This window comes from Psammomys obesus, unplaced genomic scaffold (genome assembly GCF_907164565.1).
Source record: "Psammomys obesus unplaced genomic scaffold, mPsaObe1.curated_primary_1811, whole genome shotgun sequence".
Taxonomy (NCBI): Eukaryota; Metazoa; Chordata; class Mammalia; order Rodentia; family Muridae; genus Psammomys; species Psammomys obesus.
In genome coordinates this window covers 10,193,268-10,207,632 of record NW_026596162.1, presented here as the reverse complement: position 1 = coordinate 10,207,632, position 14,365 = coordinate 10,193,268, and the positions used below count along the sequence as shown (strand labels likewise).

The 14,365-nt window shown below is 42.9% G+C and overlaps 1 protein-coding gene across 1 annotated transcript in view; it reads left to right on the top strand.

Moving 5' to 3' along the window:
- Positions 1-14,365, top strand: part of Dtnbp1 (dystrobrevin binding protein 1) — a 95,091-nt gene that overhangs the window by 70,652 nt on the left and 10,074 nt on the right. The window contains exon 8 of the mRNA XM_055595254.1: positions 11,928-12,083. Within this exon, the coding sequence (XP_055451229.1) occupies positions 11,928-12,083 (156 nt within the window). The remainder of the gene's footprint in view (positions 1-11,927; positions 12,084-14,365) is intronic.

The following is a 14,365-nucleotide window of genomic DNA, read 5'->3' as shown; positions in this document are numbered from 1 at the left end:
TCCTTTCCTTTCCTTTCCTTTCCTTTCCTTTCCTTTCCTTTCCTTTCTTCCCCTTCCCTTTTTCCCCTTCCCCTTCTTCCCCTTCCCCTTCTTCCCCTTCTTTCTCTTCCCCTTCCCTTTTCTTTCTCTTCTCTTCTTCTCCTCTCCCCTACCTTCCCCTCCCCTCCTCTCTTCTCCCTTCTTCTTTTCTCTTATCTTTTCTTTTCTTTCCCAGAGATCACTTCTAGTAGGAAACATTTCAAAAGAATTTTCCAAACTCTCAAAACAGCCACCAACTGTGAGCTAGTGCTTAACCCATTAGCCTCTGGGGGACATTTAACATTCTAAAAGTGATGATAGACTTATCTCATTTGTCCCATAAGCCAGCCAGCCTCAGCCTCAGAGGTCTGTGCCTCTGATTCTTCCCCTCTGATGCTTCCCATGGTTTCTACTTCCTGGTCCAATCTGTGAAGAAGCCGCTATTGCATGCTCCACTGTCACATACTGAGCTTCTGCTGCCATGTCTTCTCATTGTAATGGACTGTTCCCTCTGAAAATGTGAGCCTAAGCAAACCTCCCCCCTTAACTTGTTTCTTTTCACTATTTGGTTATAGCAATGGAAAAGTAACTATTAATTTATTATACGTGTTCCGTATCTGAATATATATGGTTTCGTTAATCTCAGAGATGAGAGGAGGAAAAACTACCAACCCAAATCTTCATGGCCAAATTAATTAAAGCAAGCAGTAATTAAAGTAAGCTCTTTTATTTTTGTACACGGGCTTCCTCCCCCTATGGCAGAGTTTGAGAAGTCAGCATTGGATGTAAAGAAGACAAGGATTTTATGGCTTGGGTAGGTAGGGAGTTTGGAGGGCAAATGGAAGATTTGGTAGGCAAAAAAAGGTGAGGTTACAGGAATAGAACATAAGACTAACAAGTTAGTCATGAAACAAAGACATGAAGTGGCCATAACAACCCTTTTAAAACAAAGGTAGGGTTGCAAGATGGCTATAAACACTTTTTGAAACAAAGACACAGTTGTCATTCCTGGAACAGGCAGTACAGAACCATTTCTAGTTTAGTTTACAGGTGGGCATAGCCCAATTCTTGAGAAACAGACTTAATCATAAACAGGACTGAGCGTATTCTTTGTTTACTATAAGATGGCCCTTAAGCCTAAGACGGATGGAGGCAGACTGAGCAGAGAAGCCCCCTTCTGAAATGGATGCAGTGTGCAATGAGCCACAGCCCTGCCATCAGGGCTTCCCTGTCTTGGTGGGGACTTTAAGCCAAAATAACCTTTCATTTCTTAAGTTGCTTTTGTCAGATATTTGTCATGGTTACCAGAAAAGTGGCTATACACAAAGCTTTTGAGTTATTCATCTTAAAACAACTAGGCCAGGGCTGGAGAGACGGCTCAGAGGTTAAGAGCACTGGCTGCTCTTCCAGAGATTCTGAGTTCAGTTTCCACAACCACATACTCATAAGCATCTTTAGTGTGATATGGGCCCTCTTCTGGCATGCAGGCAGAACACTGTGTAACTAATAAACAAACTAAGGCCAGTGTGTGGTACATGGTTATAATCCCAGTGCTTGGTGAAAGAAAGCAGGAAGAACAAGAGTTCAAGGTCAGCCTCAGGAACATAGCAAGTTGGAGGCCAGCCAGAAAACCTCCCAAATACTGTGTTTCTTATAAGTGAATTGCTTTCATTTGTTTACAGTGCAAGAAAACTCCTGCCAGTGCACCTCTCTCATTTTCCAAGTAAATCTCCAGATGGTGTTCCACTCTAAACTTGCTGTAGTACTCCTTTAGTCTCTGTCCAGTTGGAATTGTCACCTCCAAGTGAAAGTTCAAAACATTGTTTTCTGAATATAGTTTTTTAGTAGTTCAGAGGCTGTATTTCATCCATGGTTAGTAACTCTTTTGATATTTGGTTTTCGTTTTCAACACAAAGTCTTAACACATATTTCAGGCTGGCCTGGCACTCACTCAGTACCTAGCCCCAGAAAGTCAAAGTAAAGGCAGTTGTGACCCAGCTTCAGTAGTGCTGGGATTACAGACATGAGCCACCATGTGGTACAGGTTTCTTGGCTAGCATTGCCCTGTGTAATGGGCAGGTGTTTGGGGTACACACTTCACTGCTTACATGGATCACTGTGATGCCACTGGCCATCACTTGTTCTGGATACTGTACTGATTATATGGGCCACTGTGACTGTTGATTATCCGGTTACTGTGATACCATTGTTCATTGCTTTTTCTGGAAAGCCAGTAGCCACTTCTTGCTCCTAGTTTTAGTCCTGATGATTAAGTTCTTTGTTCTCAGCCCACGTAATGGCATACTGGTGCTTCCTGCCAGCTGTTCTGCTCTATGTTTACTTGTGCATCAGTGCTTCCAAACACTGACCCTCTGTGACCGCCTTCTGCAGCTTTGCGGTCAGGCTGACTACTCAGAGGCCTCTAACCACTCACCTGTGTGACTAGTGTTCCCCTGCTCCTGACACTGGACAATTAGGATGCAGCCTCCATTTTGTGATTGTCACCAACATATCCCTTAGATGTTTGCTGAGCACCAGTTCTGACAGGCATTGGTGAGACCGTACTGAAAGAGCATCTGCCCTGAAAGAAGTAGCCATTGCTTGGGCTGCATGATAGGCAAGCATGTAGCACAGTGAAGAGCACCACGTGAGAACAGGGTAGAGAGCCTGCGGCAGAGGATGAGCAGAGTGCTGAGAGTGGTCACAGCAGTGGGATGCCACTCCTTAGACAGCCATGGGAAGGCAGCAGCTTGTGTGCATTTGTTGCTGGAGAAGCAGCTTCTTGATAATTCCTGAATGGTGGTTGCATTTCTAAGCTGTCCATAATGTAAAGGAGGAGCCAGGTAAAAGCAGAGGAACGAAACAAAACAAAACGAAACAGGGTGAGGTTGTCTCAAAACAACATTCAGATGTGTGTGACCCTCTGATACTCATACTCGTATTGTTCACATTATGGCCTCTTTCTGCCAGGCACTAATGCCTTTCTTCAAAGGTTGTTTAGGCTGACCTCAAACTCAGAGGTCCAGCTGCCTCTGCCTCCCAGATGCTGAGATTAAAGGCGTGTGCCACCACCACGAGGCTATGAATAAAGAATTCATAAAAGAACTATTTAACTTCATAACATACATAACACGCGCACAAAAAATTTAAAATGTTAGTTGATTAGATGACATTTTCTGTGACTGCTTGGAATTAGGTTATACTTAATATATTCATAGAATCTTGAGCTTACTTGGATCTTTAGTTTTAAAGCTACTTAATAACATTACAGGAGGTTATACTAGAATTACTTTCAAAAATGATGAAAAAAATTCATTAAAATATCTGAAACTAAGCCTGGTGTTGTGACCCTATAACCCTACATTCAGGAAGCTGAGATAAGACTGTGGCAAGTTTTACATTGTTTACATACCAGGTTCCAGGCTAAATAGGGCTGCCTTGAGACCCTCTCTCAGAAAAACCACACCAAAACAAAACAAAGATGTATGTGTACTGCAGAATGTGTACTGAAAGTCACTGTGTGGGAGGAAATAGTAGCATGTCACATGTTATACAGAACTTGCATAATGTGTTATTAGTTACTGTTGTATTGTTATAACCAAAATACTTAAACAAGATTGGGAAGAAAGGCTTTTTTTCCCTCACATTTTCACAGGGTACAGTCCGTCATATGTATGTGGGGGTTTTGTTTGTTTGTTTTTGTGGCTGTGATAACACCATGACCAAAAGCAGCCTGGGGAGGAAAGGACATTTCATCCTATAGGCAAGTCAGGCCAGGAACTCAAGGCAGGAACCTGGAGCTGTAACTGCAGCAGAGACCATAGGGACACGCTGCTTACTGCTTTGCTCTCCTGGCCTACACAGCCTGCCTTCTTATACAACCCAGGGTCACTTGCCCAGGAGTTACCCCTTCCACGGTAGGCTGGGCCCTCCTACATCAGTCATCAATAGAAAATAACCCAATCTAATGGAGGCATCTTCTCAATTAAGGTTCCTACTTCCCAGATGACTCTATGACTCTAGTTTGTGTAAAGCTGACCAAAAGCAAGCAAACAGAAACCTATCTAATCAGCATACTGTGGGAGAAAACATGGCCCCTGGGGAATGTGAGGAAGCTTTAGCTTTGATCACTTAGTTTCTTCGCTTTTGTGACACATGTGATCATAATCAAGCCATTCACTTCATAATAGTGTTGGGTGCTGCCTTCCTATGCTGGGGCAGCACCATGCTTTTCCCATCTGCCACATGTTGGCATATGTAGCTCTCTCAGCTCTCTCGGGTGTACGTATGTGTACTTTTTCTTCAGAAAACTTGGTTTATTACAGTTTTGCCTGCTAGTCTTCATTTTATGGCATATGAAATTCCAAGTGGAAATGGTTTGAAAACATCTCCATGAGAACCTACTTCACATCTGTTAGGTCTCGAGTTGGGGACAAAGCATGGATCTACTCATGAGGGTTTGTGCAACAATCTGTGATGTAGTGACTGGTTAGGCACCCTGTGGAATGGAGGGTGCTCTCTCCTCATCCTCAGTGAGGGTGAACATGGTGGCCCTCCTTCTCTGTCTCTCTCTTTCTCTCCCCATCCTGTGTGTGTGTGTGTGTGTGTGTGTGTGTCCATGTCCCCATCCATCTGTTCATTAGAACAAGTCTAAGAATCAATTAGCATGATATTCTTTTGATATTTTATACAGCATTTTGGTCTATTTTTTCTGTTGTCATCATCACAGAAAAACATTTTTACCGAGAGACAACCTTACCCATCATTCACTCATTCAGTTGTTCTTGTGCAGAAACTACAGCATCTTGATGCATTGCAGACCACCAAGACCTTCTGTTAGCCTTCTTGTAGCATGCTGAGCAAGTTAATAATTCGTGAGGCCTTCACACAGATTAAGTACCTTTCTCAGCTTTCCTTCAGTCCTAAGCCTTTTTTTTTTTTTTTTGTAGTGGCTCTTTTCAGGGGAGGGAGTGAACAGACGATGCTACTCCTTGTCCTTCTTTAAGCTGAAACAGACAGAAAAGTGAAAGAACACCATCTATCTAATTTTCTCTGTGTCTTGCTCTAATTTCAAAGATTCCAAATCCTTTTATGCTGAACTAGTATTCATAGAATTTTGTTTAAAAACCACACAGAATCTGGGATTAGTTTTTCTCTCCAATCAAAAATAAGTAAGGCAGACTGTAGAGCTGGATGTGGTGATCACTTATTTGGGATTTGAGGACAGAGACTTCAGGGAAGGAGGGGTCTTTCTGACTATCCAGTAGACCTTGTCTTTACATTGTGTTTCTGTGGTATGTATTTTTGTAAAAGCCAAGATAATAGCCATTTCCTTCAGAGTAATTAATTTGTAGAAATGTACTGAGTGTTCCGGAAGGGCAGATAATAGAATAGTATTTCCTGTGGCCTGAGTTTTTAGAAAACTGTACTTCCAGGAGTCACTCATAGTCACTGCATTTGGTGAACAACTTTGGAGCTGCTTTGACTTCTTCATGGTGTATAGAAACTTTATTTATTCTGACTTGTAGATCTTGCCTCATTTTCGACTACTACATGGTAGGTAAAGACCTTCCTTTTACAGCTATATGCATAAAGCTTATGCATTTAGCTTAATAAGTACCATTTAGTACTAGAGAGGTGTGTACAAGGCTGAGAGTGCTTTCCAAGTAGGGTAACACTCCGTAAGAAGTCATTTAACCTTTTTTTTTTGAGAGAGTGTTAACTTGCGCTGGGGAATAGCTTACTGATAGAGCTTGCCTGGTATGTGTTAGTGCCTGGGGTCCTTGCCAGTATCATAAAAGATAAATTAATAAAATAAAAGCATTAATTCCAGTATTCTAGATTGTTCTTTCCCAGTTACCATATAAAACTTTTAAATGCTATTGAAATGTAAGGTTTGGAAGTTGCTGTTTTTAAAATGCATGAAATATTCTTCTATTCCAGGAAAATCTTTTCTGGCATCTCTCAGTTCACATCTTGTGTTAGGGCAGGAAAGCAGGAGAGACTTTAGGAACAGTCGAGCATCATATTGGAGGAGTTGTGGTAGGAAGGAAATGCAGTATCATTAGATAACCACACTAAAGCAGAGACTTTCCAGCTAGAAAGTTTTCAGTGTCTGGACAAAGTTTTAGTACAGTTAAATATGTTCAACAGGCTCAGATGTGAGAAACAGTGAAGTAGGACAGAGTTACAGCCAGGGACCTTTATAAAGTAAAGAAACAGCAGTTGCTGAAGACACGAGGAAGCTGGAACTTGGTACCGTGGGAAAGGAAAAGGAGAGGACTCTGAGCACCAGTATGGTATCACTCATCCAACCATGGCTGTATAGTGGGATGGCTTCTCCGCAATACATTTTGGCCATTCGTTACCATACAACCGAGAAGATATACTGTTAGACATTTGTCTTAGAAATCACTTATTTTCACACAGAAACCTGTACAAATGTTTATAGCAGCTTTAGTCATAATAGCCCAAGCTGGAATTCACCCATCCATCCTTGGGCACACCAGTTACTATGAATTCCCACAGAAACACGAGGAACATGTTTTTTAGCATATGCAGCAGTGTAGACAAGCCCAAGATAGCAGGCTGAGTGAGAAAAGCCATGTAGGATCCTGTTGATGTGGCATTTATGAGACACTGGACATACAGACTTGGAGGACAGATCGGCACTTGAGGAAGGGTGATATTGATTATAAAGAGCAGCATGGAGAGTCTGGTTGTGCAGTGGAGTGTGTGGACAGAGGCCACACAGGCTGTGAGCCGGTGAACCTGCACAGAGCTGCCCCTGCGCACGTGTGCACTGCGCAGTGGGCATGTGAGCAGGCTCTGTGCGTTGTGCTGCCAGATTCTTGCTTTGATATCATGCCATAATTATATGAGACTTGAACCTTAGGAGAGGCCCAGGGTCTACGTAGTCTGCCTGTGACATTAGACCTTTAATCCAGGTCACGGCCAAAGTTTCTGTCACTCAAGATATGTCTTTTTTTTTTTTTGCCAGCATGCTATTAATCTGAAATTATTTCAAAGTGAAAATTTTAGAAGCTGAATGTTATGAGTGGAAAGAGGTAAAGCTAGTACAGTCCGCAGAGAGAAAGCAGTTTCTCAAGGACTTGGCCTTGTTACATGGGCTTCCCCACTCCTTAGAGGTCACACCTAGGGGCTCATGGCAATGGGCAGATGCTCGTCCATGGAGCTGCACTTTTTCTTACTATTTGTGCTCTCTACTGGTCAACAAATGTCTACTCCACACAAACACTGTGGATGCATCTAGAAACTATTAAGTGCAGAGCCTGAAATCATTAGCTACTCTCACCTTTTTATCTTGACAGCTATTTGGTTGAGTTTTTTCATCCAAAAAAAAAAAGAGTTTTGGAAAGACTTGTGTGTAAAAATTCAGAGAGGTTTCACAGTTCTCCATGATTCTGTTACATAGACTGTAATTTTCTGAAACTCACATTTCCTGACACAGTATTGAGAACATTAGATTGTAGTTATTTCAGATTTTTAAAAAGAATTCTTAAGCTAGGTAGTAGTCATGGTGGCAGCAGCGGCAGCACACACCTTTAATTCTAGCACTCCAGAGGCAGAGGTAGGCCAGCCTGGTCTACAGAGTAAGTTTCAGGATAGCCAGGGCTACACAGCAAAACCCTGTCTAAGAAAAGAAAAAAAAAGTAGTAAACCTTAGTCTTCTTTATTTTGAATGAAAAATTACTAAAATTTCTTCTCAACTCATATTTAATTCAGTGTTTATTACTTTTCTTTTTTACAGTCTAGATTAAAGTGTTCCCATTTTTGCCCCATCTGTTATCAGCACCTCACTGTCTTTTGTCCAAGGGCTGTTAAAGGACAGCAGAATGGAGTGGGGCTGCTCCTGAAATGAGCATGGCGGGTTAGTTTTTGTAAATTTTATACACATCTGTCCCTCCTGTAAATTGATGATGACATCTGAAGTGCTGATGTAATCCTAGTGTGTTCAGAGTAACTGCCCATCTGAAATGGCTATGCTGCTAACATGACCAAAGCCAAGTTGTAAGCATGTCTTGGTAATGGAGTTGGAGGACCACTTCAGACTTGTGGTGAAAAAACTACTCAATCTTTTTCTGTGGTTTTTTTGTTTGTTTGTTTGTTTTTGTTTTGTTTTTTTTTTAAATCCTGTTTGGTGTGGCCAACCAGTGCTAGGTAGGCCGCATGTGCCCCAGGTAGCTGTGAATGCAGCTTGACACTTAGAACTCTGTAAGTTTGGGGAGGGTTTGGGGAGAAGGGGTAATCTGATTGCATGGTTTTCAGGCTTGAATTTTGTAGGTGACAACATCTGGACATAGCTACAAGCTTAAGTCTAGGTGTTGGCTTGGCTTCCCCAGAACAACAAATAGCCAGGATCATTTTTCCTTAGGGGAGGTTCTGTAACCGGGATTTTTACCCAGATTTTTTTGGTTTGTTAGCTTGAGATCCTCTTTGACTCACTTTTCTTTCAGGTGTCTCATCCGTGTTGCTTCTTGACGCAGCACAACGGATGGTGTCAGATCCGTCTGTGAAGAGAACACCTGCACCTGTGCAGCAGAGGGCAGTACTTGTCTCCCTGGCAGCTTAGCAGTTATGATTTTTTAAGTCATTTTAAGTTCCACAGCCCAAACTCTCCTCAGACCCACCCTGGAGTGATTGAGACAGGATTGGATTTCCTCTCAACGTAAAGAATTAAGATGAAAATCCCTAAGAGCAGTAATTCAGACCCTAGTAGTAGTCCTAAGAAAATGAAACACCTTCACGCCTTTATACAGATGATCTTGACTCAGTTAAAATACGATATTCTTTAAGTAAATCCCTTTTGATAATTTTTAAATTTATTTTTTTATAAATTACACTTTATTCACTTTGAATACCAGCTGTAGCCCCCCCTTATTTCTTCCCAATCCCACCCTTCCTCCCTCATCTCCTCCCATGCCCTCCCCAAGTCCACTGATAGAGGAGGTCCTCCTCCCTTCTCTCTGACCCTAGCCTATCAGGTCTCATTAGGATTGGCTGCATTGTCTTCCACTGTGGGCCTGGTAAGGATGCTCCCCATCAGGGGGAAGTGATCAAAGAGCCAGCCCTGAGTTCATGTCAGAGACGGTCCCTGTTCCCAACACTAGGGAACCCACTTGGAGACTGAGCTGCCATGGGCTACAGCTGAGCAGGGATTCTAGGTTATCTCCAGGCATGGTCCTTGTCTGGAGTATCAGTCTCAGAAAAGACCCCTGGGCCCAGATATTTTGGTTCTGTTGCTCTCCTTGTGGAGCTCCTGTCCCCTCCAGGTCTTTCATCTCCCCCTTCTTTCATAAGATTACCTGCGCTCTGCCCAAAGTTTGACTATGAGTCTCAGCATCTGCTTACTGGGTAGAGTCTTTCAGAGGCCTGTTGTGGTAGGACCCTGTCCTGTTCCTTGTTTTCTCCCTTTTCCGATGTCCATCCATTTGCCTTTCTGAGTGAGGATTGATCATCTTACCCAGGGTCCTCCTTCTTGCTTAGCTTCTTTAGGTGTACAGATTTTAGTATGTTTATCCAATCATCCTGAGTGAGGTATTCCTTTTGATAATTTCTAAATTGATCTTTGATTTCAGACAACTTATTTTGGAAAACCTTCTTTAAACCAGTTTGAGCTATGAAGTATTTGAAGCATGCTACTATGTTTTAGAGCTGAATTACACTAATGCACTTGACAGTTGTCAAGTGTTTAGCAGACACGTTGACTGTTGAAGCAAGACAGGTGAATAGGTGTCTTGTTCATGCAACCTTCAAATGCACGACTCTTCGCAGATGTATTGAGGACACTGAAACGTGATGAGTTCTGAAGCCTGAGGAGGCTGAGAGAATGATGTTAGTGCTGTACTTGGTTCTGGTTCTTGGTAATGTTTGTCAGTGTCCGTCAGTGTCTGTGGAAGAGGGAGGGAATGAATGAATAGCTGATGTAGCTTGGGAATTCCTATCCCTGTGCCTCTATCTTCCAAATGCTAGGATTATAGTCTTGCCCACCATGTGTGACAACTTCCTGTTTTGAGAGTCTGTTACTGACAACATGTTGCCTGTCAATATTAGCTGTTAGTTCTTGGCCAGCGTCGTATTGCTGATGGTTCATATCTGCCATTCTTGAACCCTGACGACAACCTTAAGAAATTAGTATGTTTACCTCGCCTAGATAGATGATAAAGCGGCAGCTTGGAACGATTAAACTACTTATAACTGGCAGTAGATTTTTACCTGGGGTTCTGGGGAAAATGCAAGGATTTACCACAGGTAGGATGTGTGATAGGCTGGAGAGAAGCCAGGGAGTGTGTGAAGCAGTGGATGAGCCAATAAGGGAAGGGAAGCCTTTTTGAAGGGGTTGCCAGGGTGGCCAAGGTCTTGGAAGTCTTCAGAGTGTATCCCAGAGTCATCTGCTCAGAGGATGTTTGCTTTCCTGTCTCTGTTTGGTTGCTAACGTTAGTTACATAGTCTACATGCTCCTGGCATGTATGTAGATTAGAATATTCTAAGTACTAGACACTATATTCTTGGTGTGAGATCAAAAATAAAGTCCATTACTGAGTTTTAAGTTCTGTCATTAATAGAGGATGCTGTACTCAGGAGTTACAGTGAAGGTAATAGAGCAGTATGGGGACAAAGGCAGTTTTTAGATCTGTTGTATCATGTGCTGTTTGTTCTCTTTAAAATCACTTACACCATGTTGTCTCTGTGCATGTGAGTACCAGTATTCACAGAGGCCAAAGGCATCAGATCCCCTGGAGTTGAAGTTACAGAAAGCTGTGAGGCGCTCTCTGTGGGTGGCAGGAATTGAACTCTGGTCCTCTGGAAAGAGATGGATGTGCTCTTAACTGCTGAGCCATTTTTTTTTTCAAGGCTGTCTACATGTTTCTTTCCCAGTTTTCTTACTATGTAAAATACATTTAAACGTCTTACCAATTTTCAAAATTCTTACAATTGTCCAATGGGACCAGCATCCACCCCTAAGTTTTGTTTTGTTTTGTTTTTCCTTCTGAGAGGAGGCTCACTTCTGGAAGCTCGGTGCTTTAGTTAGGCTGACTGGCATCGACTCCCAGAACCTGCCGTTCTCCACTCTTGGCAGTGCTGCAGTACACAAATGTCCCAGCATGCCCAGCTGCTTACACAGGTGCAGGGAATCCAGCCTCAGGTCCTCACGCTTATGTATACGCGCTTTACCACTGAGTTGCCTCGTCCACACTGCTAACCTTATTTTTTAAAAATTGAAACTCTGTGCTCAGAAAACACTCCTTCTCTTACAACTCTCACCATCTTTCATTCTACCCTGTCTAGATGTCTGCTCCAGGTGCTTTATTTTAGTGTTGTCACACAGGAGTTTGTCTTATTGGGCCTTGCTCATTTACTTAATGAACCACAGTTCATTGTGGTGGAGCATGTGTCCAAATTTCCTTTCTCTTTCAGGCTGAATGACACTCCATGTTTGTATTCTTAGAGCAAAGAATGAAATGTGAGTATAGCTCTCCAGGAACTCAAGTTTTTACCTGCGTTATTGTATTTATAAATCAGCCTCAAAATTGAACACAGACTGCAGAGATGGCTCTGTGTTTAAGAGCACTTGGTATCTCAGTTCCTAGCATCCATATTGGGTGGCTCACAACTGCCTATATGGTTAATTCCAGGGGATTCAACACCCTCTTCTTTGTGTGGCTCTGCACAGACACATAAATAATTATTAAAAAAAAAAAAAAAAAAAAAACATGATTTGGTAGAAACAATCTGGATGGAACAAGAGCTTCTTAAGTTGGTGAGTCACCTGAGAAGATGACAGTGACTGGTGAGCAGCTAGGTCCCTGCCATGGCAGAGCAGGCAATCTGTGTCACCTCCTGTCAAGTCCCTTCTGCAACTCTCACCCCCTACTCTGCTTTCTCAGCTGAACTAGATGCAGAGCACACACAGAAGGTCCTGGAAATGGAGCACACCCAGCAGCTGAAGTTGAAGGAACGGCAGAAGTTCTTTGAGGAAGCCTTCCAGCAGGACATGGAACAGTACCTGTCCACGGGTTACCTGCAGATCGCAGAGAGACGAGGTGAGCTGGGGCAGTCCAGGCCAGGCTGCCTAGGATGTGGGGTATAGTCCTTGGTGGTTAGATCCCAAAACCAAAGTGACTGCTGTGGTCATGCCTAGATGCCATTTTCTTCCTTTAGTTCTAGATTCGGGTTGAAAAATTAAAAATAACTTCATATAACTGAAATCAAAATTATGCTCATACAGAATTTTGAAAAGGATTTTGTTATTTTATGGCGTTCAGGATCTAACCAGGGCCTCAAACTTGCTAGGCAAGTATTCATCTGAGCCTGGAAGAAAAAAAAATTAAGTTAAAAAATTACCTATAATTATAGTGTCCTTTCCTGTCTATTGAATTTATGTCTCTGAAATCAAACTCAACCTCTTTGCAGCTGACTTTTAAAATATTACTAGAGAGCTTTCTCCTGATTAAGAATTCTTTGAGGTGCTAGAGATGGAGTCATTGGTCGAATGAATGGTTTGCAAGCCTGAGGCTTCTCGGGTTAACCACAAGGTTGAAAAAAATAGAAAATGTATTTTAAAGGCTGATTGTCTTTATCAGACCATACCACACACAAGTTAGCCTTTGGTATTTGGTTCCAAGACCTCTCTCATGGAGACCAAAATCCATAGATATACAAATTCCTTATAAAAAATGGCATACTGTATGTAACCTGTGGCATCCCCCAAACACTGTCGAGTGACTTCATGTCACCTGACTTCCTACAGTGTCATGCCATGTTCATAGTTAGCTTGTACTGTTTAGAGAATAATGGTACATGTTTATTACACATACAGCTATCACAGACCTAAGTTTGTTCTCCACCCACAGTTATGGAGGGCCACCTGTATTCTAATAACTTCTGTAGTTGAATTGGTTTTTTCAGGAACAGCATCTGTATTCATAAATGAACACCTTGGGGTAAAGTGAAGACACTGGAGGGCTCGCTCTTATGTCTCCTGAGGAACTATCTCCTCTGGAGGTACAGCTGGGGTGGATAGGGCAGCTTGTGTTTTCCCTCTGGCAGGAGCTATGTAATCTTCCACAGCAACATATAGGCAAATTGAGGCTTCCCTGTCCTAGGTGTGCCGTCATCTCCTGTCATATCTCCATGCTCTCCTTTTCTGCGTTTCTAGCTTTCCCAGTACTGTGCCTCCTCACTTACCTATCACTTCTTTGTTCCTTGTCGTCCAGTTGTCCTGACCTCTAGGTTTGGACAGATCTCCTGGGAGATGCCCTGCTCTGCCTGATGCCTGGATCCTTGCTCCAGGTTAGGTTTCAAGTTGTTGAGGATCTCTGCTGACTGACTGATTAAGGCCCAGGAGCTAGAGCTTCCTACCCCTTAGACTCACGTCTCTGATGTTCAAGTGGACTGAGAGAATGAGGTGAAGGTTTTTGCCAGGTGAATGTTGATAGCCAGCTTTAGGAATGGTAGAAAGAACAGGTGAAAAGTTGCCCACGCTTGAGCTCAGTGCCACAGGCACAGTTGGTTCTAACACAAAGCTACCAGCTGTGGGAGTCCCTTGTGGAACTCTGGCGGTGCTTTGAATAGGACATGCCTCTCATAGACACATGTGTTTGGATGCTTGGTCACCAGGAAGTGGCATTATTTGGAGGCGTGGTCTTGTTGGAATGGGTGTGGTCTTGTTGGAGGAAGTGTGTCACTAGGGCTGGTCTTTGAGGTTTCAGATGCTCAAGCCAGGCCCAGTGTGGCACAGTCTGTTCCCGCTGCCTTCAGATCCAGATATGAAAATCTCAGCTACCGCTCCAGCACCATGTCTTTCTGCACATGCCATGCTTCTCATCATGACAATAATAGACTAAAGCTCTGAACTGTAAGCCAGTCCTAATTAAATGCTTTCCATTATAAGAGTTGCTGTGCACATGGTGTCTCTCACAGCAAGCAAATCTTAAGACACTGATCATGTCCACCTTCTTTATGTTCAGATGTGACCGCCTTTATAGTGCATGTGTGCAATACACGTACGTGTGTTTTTTGGCTTCTAAACCTTTGTAGAGGCAGAGGACCAAGCTCAGTGCTATTTGCCTACCATGTACACAAGGCCCTAGGTTCAAACTCCAGCACCATAATAAAACAATAGGAAGCTGGAGAGATGGATCAGAGGTTAAGAGCACTGGCTGTTCTTCCAAATGTCCTGAGTTCAATTCCCAGCAACCACATGGTGGCTCACAACCTTCTCTAATGAGATCTGGTGCCCTCTTTTGACCTGCAGGTGCATGCAGGCAGAACACTGTATACATACATACATACATACATACATACATACATACATACATACATA